The sequence below is a fragment of the Chelon labrosus genome (assembly GCF_963514085.1).
Source record: "Chelon labrosus genome assembly, chromosome: 2".
NCBI classification, from domain to species: Eukaryota; Metazoa; Chordata; class Actinopteri; order Mugiliformes; family Mugilidae; genus Chelon; species Chelon labrosus.
In genome coordinates this window covers 2,331,425-2,349,426 of record NC_140338.1, presented here as the reverse complement: position 1 = coordinate 2,349,426, position 18,002 = coordinate 2,331,425, and the positions used below count along the sequence as shown (strand labels likewise).

The 18,002-nt window shown below is 39.9% G+C and overlaps 2 protein-coding genes across 3 annotated transcripts; both read right to left on the bottom strand.

Annotated features, from left to right (window-relative positions):
* Positions 1 to 576: 576 nt before the first annotated feature.
* Positions 577 to 14,815, bottom strand: LOC311506252 (NACHT, LRR and PYD domains-containing protein 14-like; the record flags this gene model as incomplete). The annotated part of the gene is made up of 14 exons (XM_084570137.1): positions 577 to 609; positions 858 to 955; positions 1,068 to 1,108; positions 1,532 to 1,705; positions 1,786 to 1,959; positions 2,456 to 2,629; positions 2,936 to 3,112; positions 3,303 to 3,473; positions 5,976 to 6,004; positions 6,254 to 6,327; positions 6,446 to 6,486; positions 6,910 to 7,083; positions 14,522 to 14,637; positions 14,810 to 14,815. The coding sequence occupies 14 exons, from the start codon at positions 14,813 to 14,815 to the stop codon at positions 577 to 579; spliced, it is 1,482 nt and encodes a 493-aa protein (XP_084426263.1).
* A 770-nt stretch (positions 14,816 to 15,585) lies between these two features.
* LOC311495546 (ribonuclease inhibitor-like) lies at positions 15,586 to 17,422 on the bottom strand. 2 transcript variants are annotated; one of them, XM_084555036.1, is made up of 4 exons: positions 17,390 to 17,422; positions 16,459 to 16,656; positions 16,142 to 16,312; positions 15,586 to 15,951 (listed from the first exon to the last, which is right to left on the bottom strand). In XM_084555036.1, the coding sequence occupies exons 2-4, from the start codon at positions 16,635 to 16,637 to the stop codon at positions 15,693 to 15,695; spliced, it is 609 nt and encodes a 202-aa protein (XP_084411162.1). In that variant the 5' UTR covers positions 16,638 to 16,656; positions 17,390 to 17,422; the 3' UTR covers positions 15,586 to 15,692. The 2 variants fall into 2 exon arrangements, with proteins under 2 accessions (XP_084411162.1, XP_084411161.1); XM_084555035.1 differs by lacking the exon at positions 17,390 to 17,422 and having other exon boundaries at positions 16,459 to 16,711.
* Positions 17,423 to 18,002: the final 580 nt, after the last annotated feature.

Below are 18,002 nucleotides of genomic sequence, written 5' to 3'. Positions count from 1 at the left end.
TTATAATCTGATGAAGAGAAACAAACATACAATATGAAACTCCACAATGGCAAATATCAAATAAATGGTACATTCTCCATTTTCTATTTATTTGTGTTATTGAAAAAGAGATGTGAATATTCAGAAAATTGTCACTTAATTATTCCATAAAGGTTCAGTTCACACAAATTTTATTCAATACAAACTTTTATAAATATGTTTTTGACTTACACTGAGGCAACTCCAGGCTATGATGTCCAGGTGCATTTCCCCCAGAATAGATGAAAGGCAGTTAATAGGACAGTAGTTACCAGTGTAACACAGAATCACCACTTAATCTACCATGCATGTGTCTGGATGGTGACAAGAAGACAGAGAACAAGAAGAACTAAAAGCTGATGTTAATGTTGATGAATCCACTCAACAACCATGGTGTGATGGACAAAGACACTGCTCTCCAAGAAGAACATTTCTAAACATCATGTGGACAAGACAGAAGACTATTGGGACAATGTTTAGTGGACAGATGAGACCAAAGTAGAATAGTTTGGTTTAAATGAGATGAACCAACACTGCATCATTCCAGCATCAGATTTATTACCGGTCTGTGGTTCTGTCATCTGACGGTCCCTGGATTTCAGAAAGACAAAGAAAAGTCTTAATCAGTAGGATTTCAGTTAAGTGCTATGAACTCAACCAAAACATTACCACCAGTATTTCACACACTTATACAGGATGATGATGTCAGTCAAAATACCTGCAGGTTTATTTCAAAGGTTTAACCAGTTAATTAGATGTTTTCTTTAGAATAAGAAGTAGCTCCAAATAAACACAAACTCACTACCACTAAATAAAGTTAGGAAGTGTTCGACTCTCACCTGCAGCTGCGCTGAATCTTTCTTGTCCACTTCAGACGTTTTGTGTCGTTTGGCAAAAAAAACAGACTGTCGTTTGGCAGGAGGACTAGACAGCTGTTCTGATGAGAATATATGTGAAAAATATGTGTATTTTATCTTTTTGCACATTTTCTAAAGGTGCAGTGCATCGTGGCTGTGGAGCTACCATGAGATGGTTTTGTGAATACTCACTTCTTTGACGAGGTTCAACCAAGTTTCGTCCTTCCTCCACTCTGTGGGAACAAATCAAGACAGTTAATACTCTAGTGGGCCTGTGGCCACCTTAAGAGAAGGGAGGGGACCACAACAACCTTGTAGTAGTAAATGTATAGTCTATAATATATAGAGTGTTTACTCCAGAAGATCAGCAGAGGGTCAACAAGCTGTAGAAGATGTTGTACGTGGGTATTTTATTTTTCTGTTATAACTAAATAAATTATAAATTCTGTTTAGGGTTATGCTGAATGTGTGAATGTTATAAAGTTAACTAAAGTCATAGTCACTTTCATTCAAGCATAGATATTTAAATTCAACACAACTTTAGTTCTACATTGTCAATTAAAATCCCAAATTGTTCCAAGATACTCTACAGAATTCAGAGCATAAAACCCCCAAAGGAAGCACTAAGGTGACAGTGAATCCAACCTTCCACTGACCTTAGAGACTTCATTCTACAGTCTGGACTATTCACAAGTTCAAGCAGGGCCTCCTTTACTTCATCCTGCAGCTCGTTTCCACTGAGGTCCACCTTCATCAGATTAGGGAGCTGGGACCTCAGAGCTGGGACCAAATAGAAACAGCCGGAGTCTTTGAGCAGACAAGACATCAACCTGCACAGAGACGATACTTTAAACACAAAAATACTCAAACTTTTCACATTTAACTCAGAGATGAAAAATAAATTGTCTACCTCAGAGTCTCCAGTTTGCAGTGAGGACTCGTCAGTCCATTGTAGAGGAACATGATCCCCCTGTCTTGTAGCTGATTATGACTGAGGTCTAGCTCATGAAGATAAAAAGGTCTGGACTTCAGAGCTGAGGCCAGAGAAACACAGCTGTCCTCTGTTAAGTCACAGGAGGACAATCTGAATAAATAACAGAAATAGAAATTCAGTTTTATTCATTTAGACTGAATACTAGGGCTGCAACAACTATGTCAACGTGCTGCAGTGTTTATTGAAGAAGGCCGGACATCAAAAGTGAGGAAATAGATGGAACATAGACCCTGGTGTTTGAGATATGCTGGTTGTAGAAAATAGATTTATCCTGCAGAGGGCAGTAATACTTCCAGTAAATCACAATCCAAGAAGACGAAGAAGAGGTTTCTGCACATATAGATATTTAAAGCTAGAAAAAATATCCACTAAGCTCTAAGTGGTTGGAAAAGCAAACATACAAAATGCTGCACACAAGCACTCTAGGACCACCCCAACATAGAAAACAGGTGTAAACACAGTTGGGTTTATGCTATGGATGTCTGCATTGGTAGACATGTTCTCCCAGAGTAGGTGCTGTCATGAAGCTAAAACACCGACTGAAAGATGCCAGGAGACATTCACATCCATGAGGATCTAGTCTCACCTCAGAGTGTTAAGTGTACACAGTGGATTCTTCATCACGTCACTCAGCAGCTCCACTCCTGAATCCTTCACACTGTTTCCACTCAGGTCCAGCTCCTTCAGATAGGAGGGGTTGGACTGAAGTGCAGAGAGCAGAGTAGCACAACTGCTCTCTGATAATTTACAGTGAGTTAGTCTGTAATTAGAAGACACATGTTAATACACAATTTGATAACAGAGGCTTCCATGATGCATTATCACCCTCTGATATGTAATATTGGATCATTTTGCTGAGTAAACAAATACACAGGTATAATATTTGTGTTTAATTGGGTTCTCGTTTTCTACTTTCAGGACTGATGTTTTTGATCCCTCTCCTTTTATCAAAGCACAGACCAGTGGAAATGATGCACAACTCTCTCAGGCAACATCCTCCAACAAAAGAAATGAGAAATATGCCTTAAAATAAATGATATGAGAAATGATAAGAACCCAAACTGACCTCAGAGTCTCCAGTCTGCAGTGTGGACTCCCCAGTCCTGTAGCCAACAGCTTCACTCCTGAATCCGTCAGGTTCTTGATGTCACTCAAGTCAAGCTCTCTTAGATAAGACGGGTCTGACTTAAGAGCTGAGACCAGTGAAGAACAACTTCTTTCTGACAAGATGCTGCCCCTCAGTCTACGAGAAAGAGTGAATTTATCTGTTCAGTTAGTCTTCTTGTATCACATCTCTACAAATGATGAAAGAACTAGAGAAGACACCATCATTTTAGTTGAAGGTGTGAACTCTGTATGCATGTTAGCATTAGCATACGGCTAATACTGACGTGATATTCTTATCAGGAATGACCAAACAAAGACAGTCGTACCTCAGGGTCTGCAGTCTGCAGAGTGGGCTTTCTAGTGCAGCACACAGCAGCTCCAGTCCTGATTCCTTCAGAGTGTTTCTCCTCAGATCCAGTTCTTTCAGCTCAGGGTTGGACTTCAGTGCTGATGCCAGCTCTTCATAGTGAGTCTCTGAGAGTTCACCATGAGACGGCCTGTGAAATAACGGGCAGAGCAATGCATAACCAAGCCACTTAGTCGGAGCCCTGCCTCAGATGTCATCTTGCATTTCATAAATCATCATTTTAACAGCAACAGAACAAAGTGTGTAAGTCACAAATGTATTCTGTGAAACTGGTACCATCTGGGCAGGTTTAAAGCTTCAAGCGTTTGCTCTTGCTGTGTTTTTGAGGAGGATCCTGGTTCAGAGCTGTCTGATGACACGGTAACATCACTCTTAGAGGAAACTGAACCTTTAGGCTTTTTAAACTCTGCTGCAGGCGATGCTACCCTCTCCTCTTCGTCCCCACGGTCACCCAATAGTCAGGACAAGTTTTTTATACTGAACTCAGTTTAATAAGTTTTCTACATTTAAACCTAAAGTAATCCATTGTCTTGACTTCCTGTGAGTTTTGTCTGTGTGGTCGATGTTCATTTAACTCATGTCTTTAAGTTCTGAGATGGAAAAAGTGATGGAGGAGGAGGAGGAAGAGGAGGAGACACAGAACTATTACTATAAAATGACAATACCTTTGAAACAAGGCTCTACAAAAGAGGATTAAACCACATTTTTATTATTATTACAACGTCAGCAAAAATATTGGCACCATGAGCGAAATAGAAGCTGTTTCTCTACCAGGAATAAATTCCAAAGTTTCTGTTTTTGGTTGATTTAAATTTTAATGTCCTCCTCTCTGAACGACCGAAATAAAATAAATATTAAATTTGTGGCGAGATGTGAGATGAATCTGAAGTTTACGTAAACTTTAAAACCTGCCGTTAGTTAAGATGAGAAATCTAAATAGAAACAAAAGCAAAATGTTCAAACTGATAAACTTTGTTTTTTTGCAAATATTCATTCATTTTCTGTAACCACCCTGGACAGGTCTCCAGTCTATCTCAGCTGTCATTGGTCTAGAGGGGGGGTCCACCCTGGACAGGTCTCCAGTCTATCCCAGCTGTCATTGGTCTAGAGGTGGGGTCCACCCTGGACAGGTCTCCAGTCTATCCCAGCTGTCATTGGTCTAGAGGGGGGGTCCACCCTGGACAGGTCTCCAGTCTATCACAGGGCTAACACAGAGAGACACTCACACCTACGGCCAATTTAGAATCACCAATGAACCTAACCAGCATGTCTTTGGACGGTGGGAGGAAGCTGGAGAACCTGGAGAGAACCCACGCAGATACAGGGAGAACATGCAGACTACACACAGGAAGGAACCTTCTGGTGTCTGTGAGGCATCAGTGCTAACCACCACACCACTGGGCCGCCCAGGACCGTAACAATACACTGTAAAACATTTCAAGTCAGTAAAACTTGGAAACGAAAGTTCACCTGCTGCCTTAAAAATGTGAGTGAACTGAAGAAAACCTGTTCCAATTCATAATTTAACTGAATTCATATAAGATGTCATTTTAAGTTGAGAGCACAAATGCTTTTGTTTCTACTTAGATTTCTCATCTTGACGACTAATGGCAGGTTTTAAAGTTTACGTAAACTTCAAACAGATTCATCTCACATCTCGCCAGAAATTTAACATTTATTTCATTTCCAAGTTTTACTAATCTGAGGGGTGAGCTCAATTTAAAACATCAGCGAGCACGCACAACATTGAAATTTTTTTGTCCTACAGTTTGTGGAGTGAGGCTGTGGAACAGACTGTGTGTGGAGCTCAAGCAATGTCCAAGCATGATCCAGTTTAAAAAGCGGTACAGAAGCATGGTTTTCACGAGGTACAGGGAGGAAGAAGGGCTTTTACAATTGGTGTTTTCATAAATGATTTATGTATTTGTTTATTTAATCAAAATTTATTTATTTATTTATTTTTTCTCTAATTCTTTTCTTTTTTTTATGTATATATATATATATATATATATATATGGAGAAAAAATATTGTTAATTGCGTAGTGGAAAAGGGGTAGGTTCAATAAGCATATGCTTCACCCTACTCCTTTTCGGACATGTTGGGCTCACATTATTATTTTTGTTTTGACTATTCTTATTGGATTTGTTTGTTTACTTTGTTATGTTACCCGCACATGTTCGAAATAAACTAAACTAAACAAAAAAAAAAAGAGAGGAGGACATTAAAATTTGATCAACAAAAACAGACACTTTGGAATTTATTCCTGGGGGGAAGCATCTTCTAAAATCCACCCTTCTATTACGCTCATGGTGCCAATATTTTTGTAATACCATGGTTTAATCCTCTTTTGTAGAACCACCACTTAATCTACCATGCATGTGTCTGGATGGTGACAAGAAGACAGAGAACAAGAAGAACTAAAAGCTGATGTTAATGTTGATGACTCCACTGAACAACCATGGTGTGATGGACAAAGACACTGCTCTCCAAGAAGAACATTTCTAAAACATGATGTGGACAAGACAGAAGACTATTGGGACAATGTTTAGTGGACAGATGAGACCAAAGTAGAATAGTTTGGTTTAAATGAGATGAAACAACACTGCATCATTCCAGCATCAGATTTATTACCGGTCTGTGGTTCTGGCATCTGACGGTCCCTGGATTTCAGAAAGACAAAGAAAAGTCTTAATCAGTAGGATTTCAGTTAAGTGCTATGAACTCAACCAAAACATTACCAAACAGTATTTCACACACTTATACAGGATGATGATGTCAGTCAAAATACCTCCAGGTTTATTTCAAAGGTTTAACCAGTTAATTAAATGTTTTCTTTAGAATAAGAAGTAGCTCCAAATAAACACAAACTCACTACCACTAAATACAGTTAGGAAGTGTTCGACTCTCACCGGCAGCTGCGCTGAATCTTTCTTGTCCACTTTAGACTTTTTGTGTCGTTTGGCAAGAAGAGCAGCCACCCGTCCTGATGAGAATATATGTGAAAAATAGGTGTATTTTATCTTTTTGCACATTTTCTAAAGGTGCAGTGCATCGTGGCTGTGGAGTTACCACATGAATGAGATGGTTTTGTGAATACTCACTTCTTTGACGAGGTTCAACCAAGTTTCGTCCTTCCTCCACTCTGTGGGAACAAATCAAGACAGTTAATACTCTAGTGGGCCTGTGGCCACCTTAAGAGAAGGGAGGGGACCACAACAACCTTGTAGTAGTAAATGTATAGTCTATAATATATAGAGTGTTTACTCCAGAAGATCAGCAGAGGGTCAACAAGCTGTAGAAGATGTTGTACGTGGGTATTTTATTTTTCTGTTTAAACTTAATAAATTATAAATTCTGTTTAGGGTTATGCTGAATGTGTGAATGTTATAAAGTTAACTAAAGTCATAGTCACTTTCATTCAAGCATAGATATTTAAATTCAACACAACTTCAGTTTTACATCATCAATTAAAATCCCAAATTGTTCCAAGATACTCTACAGAATTCAGAGCATAAAACCCCCAAAGGAAGCACTAAGGCGACAGTGAATCCAACCTTCCACTGACCTTAGAGACTTCAATCTACAGCCTGGAGTATTCACAAGTTCAAGCAGGGCCTTCTTTCCTCTATCCTGCAGCTTGTTTCGCCTGAGGTCCACCTTCATCAGATTAGGGAGCTGGGACCTCAGAGCTGAGACCAAATAGATACAGCCGGAGTCTAAGAGCAGACATGACTTCAACCTGCACAGAGACGATACTTTAAACACAAAAATACTCAAACTTTTCAAATTTAACTCAGAGATGAAAAATAAATTGTCTACCTCAGAGTCTCCAGTTTGCAGTGAGGACTCTCCAGGCCATTGGAGAGCAACATGATCCCCCTATCTTTTAGCTGATTATGACTGAGGTCTAGCTCATGAAGATTAAAAGGTCTGGACTTCAGAGCTGAGGCCAGAGAACCACAGCTGTTCTCTGTTAAGTTGCAGGAACACAATCTGAATAAATAACAGAAATACAAATTCAGTTTTATTCATTTAGACTGAATACTAGGGCTGCAACGACTATGTCAATGTGCTGCAGTGTTTATTGAAGAAGGCCGGACATCAAAAGTGTTTGAGATATGCTGGTTGTTGTAAATAGATTTATCCTGCAGAGGGCAGTAATACTTCTAGTAAATCACAATCCAAGAAGGAGCAGCAGCAGAAGGAGGAGGAGGATGAACAAGACGAAGACAACGACTAAGAAGAAGACGACTCTCCTTCCCAGTTCATCTACAAGTAGGAAGCAGATTATTTCTGCACATATAGATCTTTTTTTTTTCTCAACATAAAACATCTGTTCATTTGTCTACAATACATAACACTGGAAGCCAGAGGTGGAAAGTAACGAAATACATTTACTCACGTTACTGTATTGAGTAGTTTTTTTGTGTATTTTGTATTTTTCAAGTAGTTTTTAAAATCGGTAATTTAAATTTTACTTGATTACGTTTTGAGTGAAGTATTGTATTTCGCTACATTACAAATCCCATCCGTTACTGAGTAAAAAAAAAAACGTTGACTAACGAAAACCGAAAAAAAAATCGCGCCCGGAACCACGTAGTGAGTGACGTATGGTCAGCATGTAGGCTACCACTACCAAGCGCCAAGTCTTTCTGTAGGAGATTGAGAACGAGATGGAGGTGGATCAGAAGAGCGACGACGGTTCAGAGACAGTTTGATTGACAGTTGATTGTTTGAAAAAGTTTTATGGGATGGTCAGAACTAAAATTGCACATTATACCTTTCTAAGGGTCTTACATGTCATGTGTGACATGTGTTATGTTGTCATTACATGTGTATACATTTGTATAGATTGTTCTTTAATTAAAAACTAAACAGTTTTGGATGTATGACCCCTTGTCCTATTTTCACTACATGGGAGAGATCCCCCGCCCCGTTCTACAGGTTTTTTTTTTTAAATGTAACTAAGTAACTTTTACTTAAAATACATTTTAAATTAGCTACTTATTACTTTTACTTGAGTAATTTTTCAGATGGGTAATTTCATTTGTACTTGAGTAATATTTCATCCAAGTATTGGTACTTTTACTTGAGTACGATACTTTAGTACTTTTTCCACCTCTGCTGGAAGCACAGTATGAACTCAAACCCCTCCCATCCCGTCAAGCCCTTATCCCCCATATACTGAGACCATATATATACATACAGTCACATACGAACATTGTTGTATACACAAATACACAACGGTAAAGGACATACATTTAATTGGATCAGAACACAAGCACACTGGAGCCGATTAACACATCTTTGCTGGAAGTAATGGGTTATGTTTACACTGAAAGTGGAGGAGAGAGGACAGCTGAAAGCAGGGATAAATTAAGAATAAATAATTTATCTGTAATCAGCTGTCAAGGTGAGAACGATTTACATGACATGAAAGAGCAGATTGTGAGAATGACACCCTGTTGTAAGGAAAGACTTTGAAAGGGTTCTAGGAAAGGTCCCCACACATTTAAAAACTTTTTGTATGAGTTATGGATTGAATAGCAGATTTTCTCCAGGCTCAGACAGGACATAATGTCCCCCAGCCATTGAGCATGGGTGGGCGGGGCAGCATCCCTCCATCTTAGTAATACTGCTCGTCTGGCCACGGGAGAGTCAAACGACAGTGAATGGCGTTTATATGTAGTCAAACAAGAATCATCTCTTCCAGTAATGCCAAAGAGAGCGATCAGAGGGTCAGGTGTCAAGTCTGAGGACTGAGTTTGAGTTTGGAAAATCTCCAGAATTTTCCCAAACTGGGACATGACCAATACTTATGAATAAGTGAGGCTTCATGTCCTTTACATTTATTACAGCATGGACTAAAATCTGCATACATACGAGAAAGTTTCTCTTTTGATATGTGGGCCCTGCGTAGTATAGTATAGTATAGTAGTATAGTGCTGGGCACAGGAGGATGTTGAATTGACAGGATTTCAATATTGAATCCCATTCATTGTCAGTCAATTCCAGATTCAGATATTTTTTCCAGGCCAATTTAATTTTTTCAATGGGTGCTTGTCTTACAGCAGCCAGCTAGCCATAGATGAAAGATACCAGGCGTTTCTGTGATGGGTGTAGACTAAGAAACGTGTCAATAAATGTTTAATGATGTGTCGCTGATGTTTGGAGGCTGTGGCCGGTTGTGCACCTGAATGCCGCCTCAGCTGAAAAAAAATATATATATATGTGATTGACACGTAGTGAAGCGTGCTTGCCGACGTGCTTCAGAAGGCGGTTAAAGGCAGAGGGAGTATCTATGGTAACGAGGCGAAGCCAAACAAACGAAAACAAAAAGTACGAACCATGAAGCGCATTAGCGATTATTTTAAAAGGGCGGCAGAGCCAGAAGCTGAGGACCCAGGTACCGAGGCCGAAATGGTGGACGAGGACGAGGAAGAATTAGAGTTAGATGAAGCTAACGTGACTGAAGAAATTCGGAGGAGCAGGTGACAACGCTACAATTCCCAGCCATTAAAAGTACAGGTTTGATGCTGACTGGCAGAAAACATTCCCGTGGCTCCTGGGACGATATCCTTTGTGTTTAAAGAGACTGAGCAGACTTTGATTTTGCATTTAGAACTACTTGGGTTGTAACTAACTGGTTAATTTCATTTAAAATTCAAGCACATTCTGTTAACCCTGCCTGTTATATGAATGTTCTGTGTTATAACACAGGCCAAATAAGCTTAAGTCTGTTGGCAGTACTTGTTATTATATATAGTATAATATACAGTATTATTCTCTGCACTTTTTGGAGAATTTTACTTGCTGTTTTGATACTGTCTCAGTTGCACTGTGCACATTTGCACCAATAAATAACTGACAATACATGAGATGTTACAGTATTCTCTCTGCACTCTTTAGAGAATATAACTAAAACTTAAAAAGCTATGAATTTAATTGTTTTGCTTATAAATGCCTCCTCTACTAGGTTTTTCAACTTACACTGTAAATGCAAACATGGTATTTAATTAAAAATAGTAAATTGACTTAAATCAGTTTTTATCAAATTGCTATTAACACTTAGCCTGGCTGACGCGACTGCACATCTCAATGAGATGCTGGTCTGGAAACTAGGTGTTTATTTTCTCGTATTTGAGGCGTGGTTTTACAAATGCCTAGAGCCGTTTATTGGGCGCTACGAATGTCAATCAAATGCGCCTGGTAATTCCCATGCTGCCTTGCGCGCGATTCATAGCCAAAGCCTGTTGGTAGCAGAGCAAACACATCCTTCTTGGCAATGAAGTCTTTCAACGCCAAACGTTGCTCTTTTTTTAAAATAAACTTGCGTTCTAAGCTACTTAAAACACTGTCTAAGGCTGCATTGAACGGTAACGTTAGGTCCGCTGCCATGTTGGATTAACACACTACAAGCTTCGGTGTCGCGCATAGACGTCGTCATCGTCTTGCTCCCCCCCCCCCCCGTTCTGTGATTGGTTCCCTATCTCAGGAGAAAATATGGGCAATGGTTTCCAGACTGCTTTTGCAGCGAGAATGAAATCGCGCGCAAAGCAGTATGGGAACACCCAGGCTGAAAGCAGTCTGGAAGAGTGGAACCAGAGAACGTCTAATAAGGGGAGAAGTTCCACTCTCACTGAACTTCCGGGTTCTGAACTGTTGCAGTTCCACTCTGATTCCATATGAGGGCGCTCTCAGGACGAGTGCAGAATGAATGGCGGTCTATGGAGCAATACCCCTCAAAATCCACTTTTCTCAGGATATAATTTTTTGTGCAGTAATTTGAATATTGTATTTGAAAGGAGATGCAAAGAAATGACACACTGCTGGGTGTTAGATTTTTTAGAGTCACTTATTTTGCTTTAAAAAGTATTTTAAAATGTCAATGACGTCATACACATCGTACGACCAGATACTGCTTTACGGCAATCCTTCAGTCACTGCTTTGGTGCTTTCGCGCTCTGCACTTTCTTTTCTCTGAGGCATGGACAACACAGCTGACACGGGTAAATAATCGTGCTAGAATAGTTTCTGTTTTGTTGTTTTAAAAGACCGGGCCGAAAAAAAAAAAAAACTTGGGCGAAAAAGTCCGTCTTAACATTCTGGTCCCGCTTCGGATGCCACGATGCCGTCAAGCGGGATCTGGTCGTAATCAGTCCTTCACTGACCAATCAGCGTTCATTAGCACAATGCTAGCGTGTTATGGGCAACAACAACTCAACCTGTAAGAAAACGAAAGGACATAAGTTCTCGTTCATTCAACTTTTGATCTATAACCCATGTTGAACTTGCAAAACCTACAATCAAATCTGAGATTTCTCAACGACAATCGGGTGAAAGAGACACATTTAGCCGTTTAGCTCCATAGAGTCCCATTCATGTTGCAGTCATGGCGATCGCCCCCAGTGGAAATCTGGTGGAACTGCAACCAAAATTCGTTACAATGGGACTTAATAGAGAGTGGGAAGGCTCTCCGTAGACGGGCTCTGCTTGTAGTGTGTTAATCCAACATGGCAGCGGACCTAACGTCACCGTTTGATGCAGCCTTAGACAGTGTTTTAAGTAGCTTAGAACGCAAGTTTATTTTAAAAAAAGAGCAACGTTTGGCGTTGAAAGACTTCATTGCCAAGAAGGATGTGTTTGCTCTGCTACCAACAGGCTTTGGCTATGAATCGCGCGCAAGGCAGCATGGGAATTACCAGGCGCATTTGATAGACATTCGTAGCGCCCAATAAACGGCTCTAGGCATTTGTAAAACCACGCCTCAAATACGAGAAAATAAACACCTAGTTTCCAGACCAGCATCTCATTGAGATGTGCAGTCGCGTCAGCCAGGCTAGACTGCTTTTGCAGGGAGAATGAAATCGCGCGCAAAGCAGTATGGGAACACCCAGGCTAGTGGGAATCAAAAATAGTGTGTGAAATGTCAATGAAATGAATGAACAACAGGGCGCTTTATGTGAAAATTTACAGTAAACTTATTCCCAGGCCGTCTCCTGGGGGGTATTCCAGAAAGCAGGTTTACTGGCTTAACTGGATATGTAAACCCAGAGTTAGCGGTAAACCTGGGATTTCGGTTCCAGAACGCTCAAATATGATCAGGCTATGTAAGTAACTATGGTAACATGGGCTCTGAACTTAACTGGGTATGTAAACCCAGAGTTAGCGGTAAACCTGGGATTTCGGTTCCAGAACGCTCAAATATGATCAGGCTATGTAAGTAACTATAGTAACATAGGCTCTGAACTTAACCTGGTAGGGGTAGGTTTTGTTCAGGTTATGTTCGGGTATTTAAGTGCACGTTCAGCCAGACCGCTGTTTCCACACTTGTCACACAATGACGTTTCCTTTTGAGGAAGATCCAATTGACATTGAAACACAAAAATCATTCGGGCTATTCACCGTGAGAGGGTATAAGACCACGACTTAATATCCTTTCTTTTCCTAATGAGTTTTTGCCAGAGCGCTAGTGTTTTTCTGCGGAATCTTTAATTTATTTAAACAACATTCTCCATCCCCATATTTCGAACGTTACGCATCGTGGATTCGCTCATCGTAATTGTTGCGCGTGCGGGCTCCACCACTCCACCTCCACCTACAACTGAGAAGTTCATAAATTGGTCATTTTCGAACTTGCAAGGCTACACAAATTAGACATAAGTGATTTAGGCGTGGGCCTATTAGGGAAAATGCATTGCACTTGTTAATTTTGCTCCTCCTGGGAGGTTGAGGACTCCGATGACGTGCCCCCAGAAATCCCCTCCATCATCGGACGCCCTCGATTGATACTGATCGCCAACTCCTCCACACTGGTGAGGGGGGACACCGCTGGCCCAGAACCGGTCTTCCTCTCCTCTGCTTTCTTCCTATTGGCTTTGAAATGAATGTAACTTGTTGTAATATGGCAATTCAAGAATATAATACTGGATAAGTGATGTCTAAGATGATGCACCCAGATATATCTTACCAACTTGGACAATGTTTTTATATTTTGTTTTGACCTGCGGCCACGTTCTCTTGAGGGCGGTCGGGTTACATCTAATTAAAAATAATACAATATATGACAAGGTAGTCTATAGTATAAGAAAGTCTCATACAAAGCAGTTAATATGTAGCCTAATATCTACTGAATTATTGTGCTTCTGACACATTAATGTGCTATAGCCTACTAAACTTACGCATTTACGCGGTCGGCAATTCTCTGCCAAGCAAGATCTCGTTCCTTGGCAGACGCGCAAGTATTGCTTTTTTTCGTGATTATCGCTCTTTCCTCCTCGTACGCCTCGAGCAGAACTTGCTGCTCCGCTTCAGAAAAATAGGCTGCTCTGCGCTTTGCCATTTTTACTCATGGTTTCGACTCTCAATAGATGATGCCTTTATAACTTCGCCGTGATCGCGCACAACTCTGGGTTAAACAATCCGGGGTTGATTGAACTGATTGCTAACCGGTGTTTTGGAACCGACAGCTCGGGTTTAGTCGCCTCAGGTTCAGACAACCCAGAGGTTAAGTTTTATCTCAGTGTTTGTTAAACCTGCTTTCTGGAATACCCCCCTGCTCTGTGACCAAAGAGCTGACAACAGGAATCCCTCTCATCTCAATGGGCAAAGTACTGTTACTTGTGATGAAGATACCAGAAGACAACAAAGCAACAACTTTTCCTAAAACTTTATGATGGCACTTTTCTTGTTGCACTATTACAAGAGGAATGTTCTGCTTTCTATTGTTTAAAACTAATTTAAACAGTTTTAAGTTAAGCAGGACAGACAATTTTGTTATTTTGTATTAAAAATAAATTGTTGAATAATAATTTGTTTTCCATGTGTTCATATCACTCAAAAATATGAATCTAATTCAACTCAGGTTTGAGTCAAATAGTTAAATAGTTTCACACACAAATAAAGCTAAAAAATTCACCACGTCTGGAAGGGTGAAGGCAACCGGGTCGGCTGACGAATGAGGTGTCCCTTATTTATTTTTCAGGGAGTTGACAACCCTTTGTGCTTATGTTGTTCTGCATTAACAAAACAGAATACATTGACTCCTTCACTATGTTGTTGTAATTTCTTTATTTGTTACTGTGATTACTTTTATTCTCTGGCCCCTTAGGTTGCCTCAGTTTCATGAACAGGCCCCAATTCCCAGTTAACTGAACAGCCCTGCAGTAAAGTCTCACCTCAGAGTGTTAAGTGTACACAGTGGATTCTTCATCATGGCACTCAGCAGCTCCACTCCTGAATCCTTCACTCTGTTTCCACTCAGGTCCAGCTCCTTCAGATAGGAGGGGTTGGACTGAAGTGCAGAGAGCAGAGTAGCACAACTGCTCTCTGATAATTTACAGTGAGTTAGTCTGTAATTAGAAGACACATGTTAATACACAATTTGATAAGAGAGGCTTCCATGATGCATTATCACCCTCTGATATACAGTAACTGAACTAGAGACTCACTCCTCAACAAGTTACTATCATGGTGATATTATGTGTAGAGCTGCAGAACTAGACTAGAAATTACACTTAAAGGTTTTTGCATCCTTCTCAACTTTCTACATTTCTGCATAAAATGAATCAAATGAAACAAATATTTTAGCCCATTCCTCGGAGGGATGAGGTTCTGATGCTGGAATGATGCAGTGTTGTTTCATCTCATTTAAACCAAACTATTCTACTTTGGTCTCATCTGTCCACTAAACATTGTCCCAATAGTCTTCTGTCTTGTCCACATGATGTTTAGAAATGTTCTTCTTGGAGAGCAGTGTCTTTGTCCATCACACCATGGTTGTTCAGTGGATTCATCAACATTAACATCAGCCAATAAGAGAGAGGCCTTTAGCTGCTTAGAAGTTCCCCTGGGTTCCTCTGGGACCTCTCAGACTATTATGGAGTGATCTTTGTTGGTGGACCACTCCTGTGGAGGGGAACAGTCGTCTTCAATCTGTCTGACTGTGGATTATTTGTGGGTTCCAAACTCTTTAGAGATGGTTCTGGAACCTTTTCCAGCCTGATGAGCAACAACAACTCTTTCTCTGAGCTCCTCAGAAAGCTCCTTTGTCCACAAACATGTGTTGTGAAGATCAGACTGAGACAAATCCCTGATTTATTGAAACTAAACCAGGAACTGAACCACACCTGAGTCTCATTACATTGATGGAAACACTTATGAACACATGGACTCCTAGAGGATCACCTCTCTGATATATAATATTGGTGTATTTGACTGAATAAACAAATACACAGGTATAATATTTATGTGTTTAATTGGGTTCTCGTTTTCTACTTTCAGGACTGATGTTTTTGATCCCTCTCCTTTTATCAAAGCACAGACCAGTGGAAATGATGCACAACTCTCTCAGGCAACATCCTCCAACAAAAGAAATGAGAAATATGCCTTAAAACAAATGATATGAGAAATGATAAGAACCCAAACTGACCTCAGAGTCTCCAGTCTGCAGTGTGGACTCTCCAGTCCTGTAGCCAACAGCTTCACTCCTGAATCCGTCAGGTTCTTGTTGTCACTCAAGTCAAGCTCTCTTAGATAAGACGGGTCTGACTTAAGAGCTGAGACCAGTGAAGAACAACTTCTTTCTGACAAGATGCTGCCCCTCAGTCTACGAGAAAGAGTGAATTTATCTGTTCAGTTAGTCTTCTTGTGTTACATCTCTACAAATGATGAAAGAACTAGAGAAGACACCATCATTTTAGTTTAAGGTGTGAACTCTGTATGCATGTTAGCATTAGCATACGGCTAATACTGATGTGATATTCTTATCAGGAATGACCAAACAAAGACAGTCGTACCTCAGGGTCTGCAGTCTGCAGAGTGGGCTTTCTAGTGCAGCACACAGCAGCTCCAGTCCTGATTCCTTCAGAGTGTTTCTCCTCAGATCCAGTTCTTTCAGCTCAGGGTTGGACTTCAGTGCTGATGCCAGCTCTTCATAGTGAGTCTCTGAGAGTTCACCATGAGACGGCCTGTGAAATAACGGGCAGAGCAATGAATAACGAAGCCACTTAGTCGGAGCCCTGCCTCAGATGTCATCTTGCATTTCATAAATCATCATTTTAACAGCAACAGAACAAAGTGTGTAAGTCACAAATGTATTCTGTGAAACCGGTACCATCTGGGCAGGTTTAAAGCTTCAAGCGTTTGCTCTTGCTGTGTTTTTGAGGAGGATCCGGGTTCAGAGCTGTCTGATGACACGGTAACATCACACTTGGAGGAAACTGAACCTTCAGGCTTTTTAAACTCTGCTGCAGACGATGCTACCCTCTCCTCTTCGTCCCCGCGGTCACTCATCTTCTGGATCTGAGTCTGTCTGGAGGGAGGTTAGTCAGAGACACGCTGATTAATACAAACGTTAGAATAATGACGTAACCACCGTCGTTCATGCATTCATCCCACTTACCCAGGGAGTTTGATCTAACTGGTTTCAGAGTCTGTTACAGTTCACACAGTTCCTCTCACACTGTAAAACATCACAGCCCTGTTAAGTTATGTCAGCGTTTCTCTTTAACTCCAATAGTCAGGACAAGTTTTTGATACTGAACTCAATTTAATAAGTTTTCTACATTTAAACCTAAAGTAATCCATTGTCTTGACTTCCTGTGAGTTTTGTCTGTGTGGTCGATGTTCATGTAACTCATGTCTTTAAGTTCTGGTTCTTGGACCCTTCACAGGAACAAGCGGTTACAGAAGATGAACGAATGAATGAGTAATCTTAACTTGGAAATGTGGGTGGGGACTAGTTTCAGTTCCCTTTGTCTTTTCTTCGTGATTCTCTTTCTTATTAGATCTTCTGCTTTATATTTATTCACAATAAAACACAGTATAAACAAAGTCAACCATTTACCAACATGACTGTCAGATAACTCTGAACTCTACAGACTTGGAATTTGGTTCTTATTTGACTTTTGTTTGTCACTTCATAAAGTCTAGTTATGTCCAACCAAGAGTGAAATATTAGTTAAATATTACAGTTCAATATTCTCAGTAACTCGCCATCATGCGTCCTATAAACATAATAATAAAGCTTTTATGTTTCCTCTTACCTGATAGCGAACCTCTACACCACCTCCTTACTTCACGACAGACACTGATATAAGAGGAAGTGGTGTGTGGGTGTATGTTATATAAGCTGGGTTTCTGGGACCTAAATCTGTACATCGTCAGACGTAAAATGTCTGACACATCTTTTTTATATGATCTATTTGAATTAGGTTGCTTGAACAAAATTCACTTTTTTTTCACATAAGCTAATTTTATTTGCTTATACTGAAACCAGAACAGCTGTTAATGGCAAGTTATTATTATTATTATTGTTGTTGTTGTTGTTTACTTTTACCAAATTTGTGTATCGTCAGACGTAAAATATAACAACAATTTATTATTATTATTATTTACAATTTTTATTTTTACCAAATGTTTATCGTCAGACGTGAAATGTAATTTCCTCATATTTAGTTTAAAGTGTTTCACATAAGCTTATTTGAAAGTACTTATATTGAAAACAGACAAGAAGCTTTTAATTATTATTATTATTATTATTATTATTACCACTACGAGTGGTAATAATAATAATAATAATAATAATAATAATAATAATAATAATAATAATAATAACTCGTCGACTGTTGTTGTCCGTGTTCTGTTGACGTTGTCAAT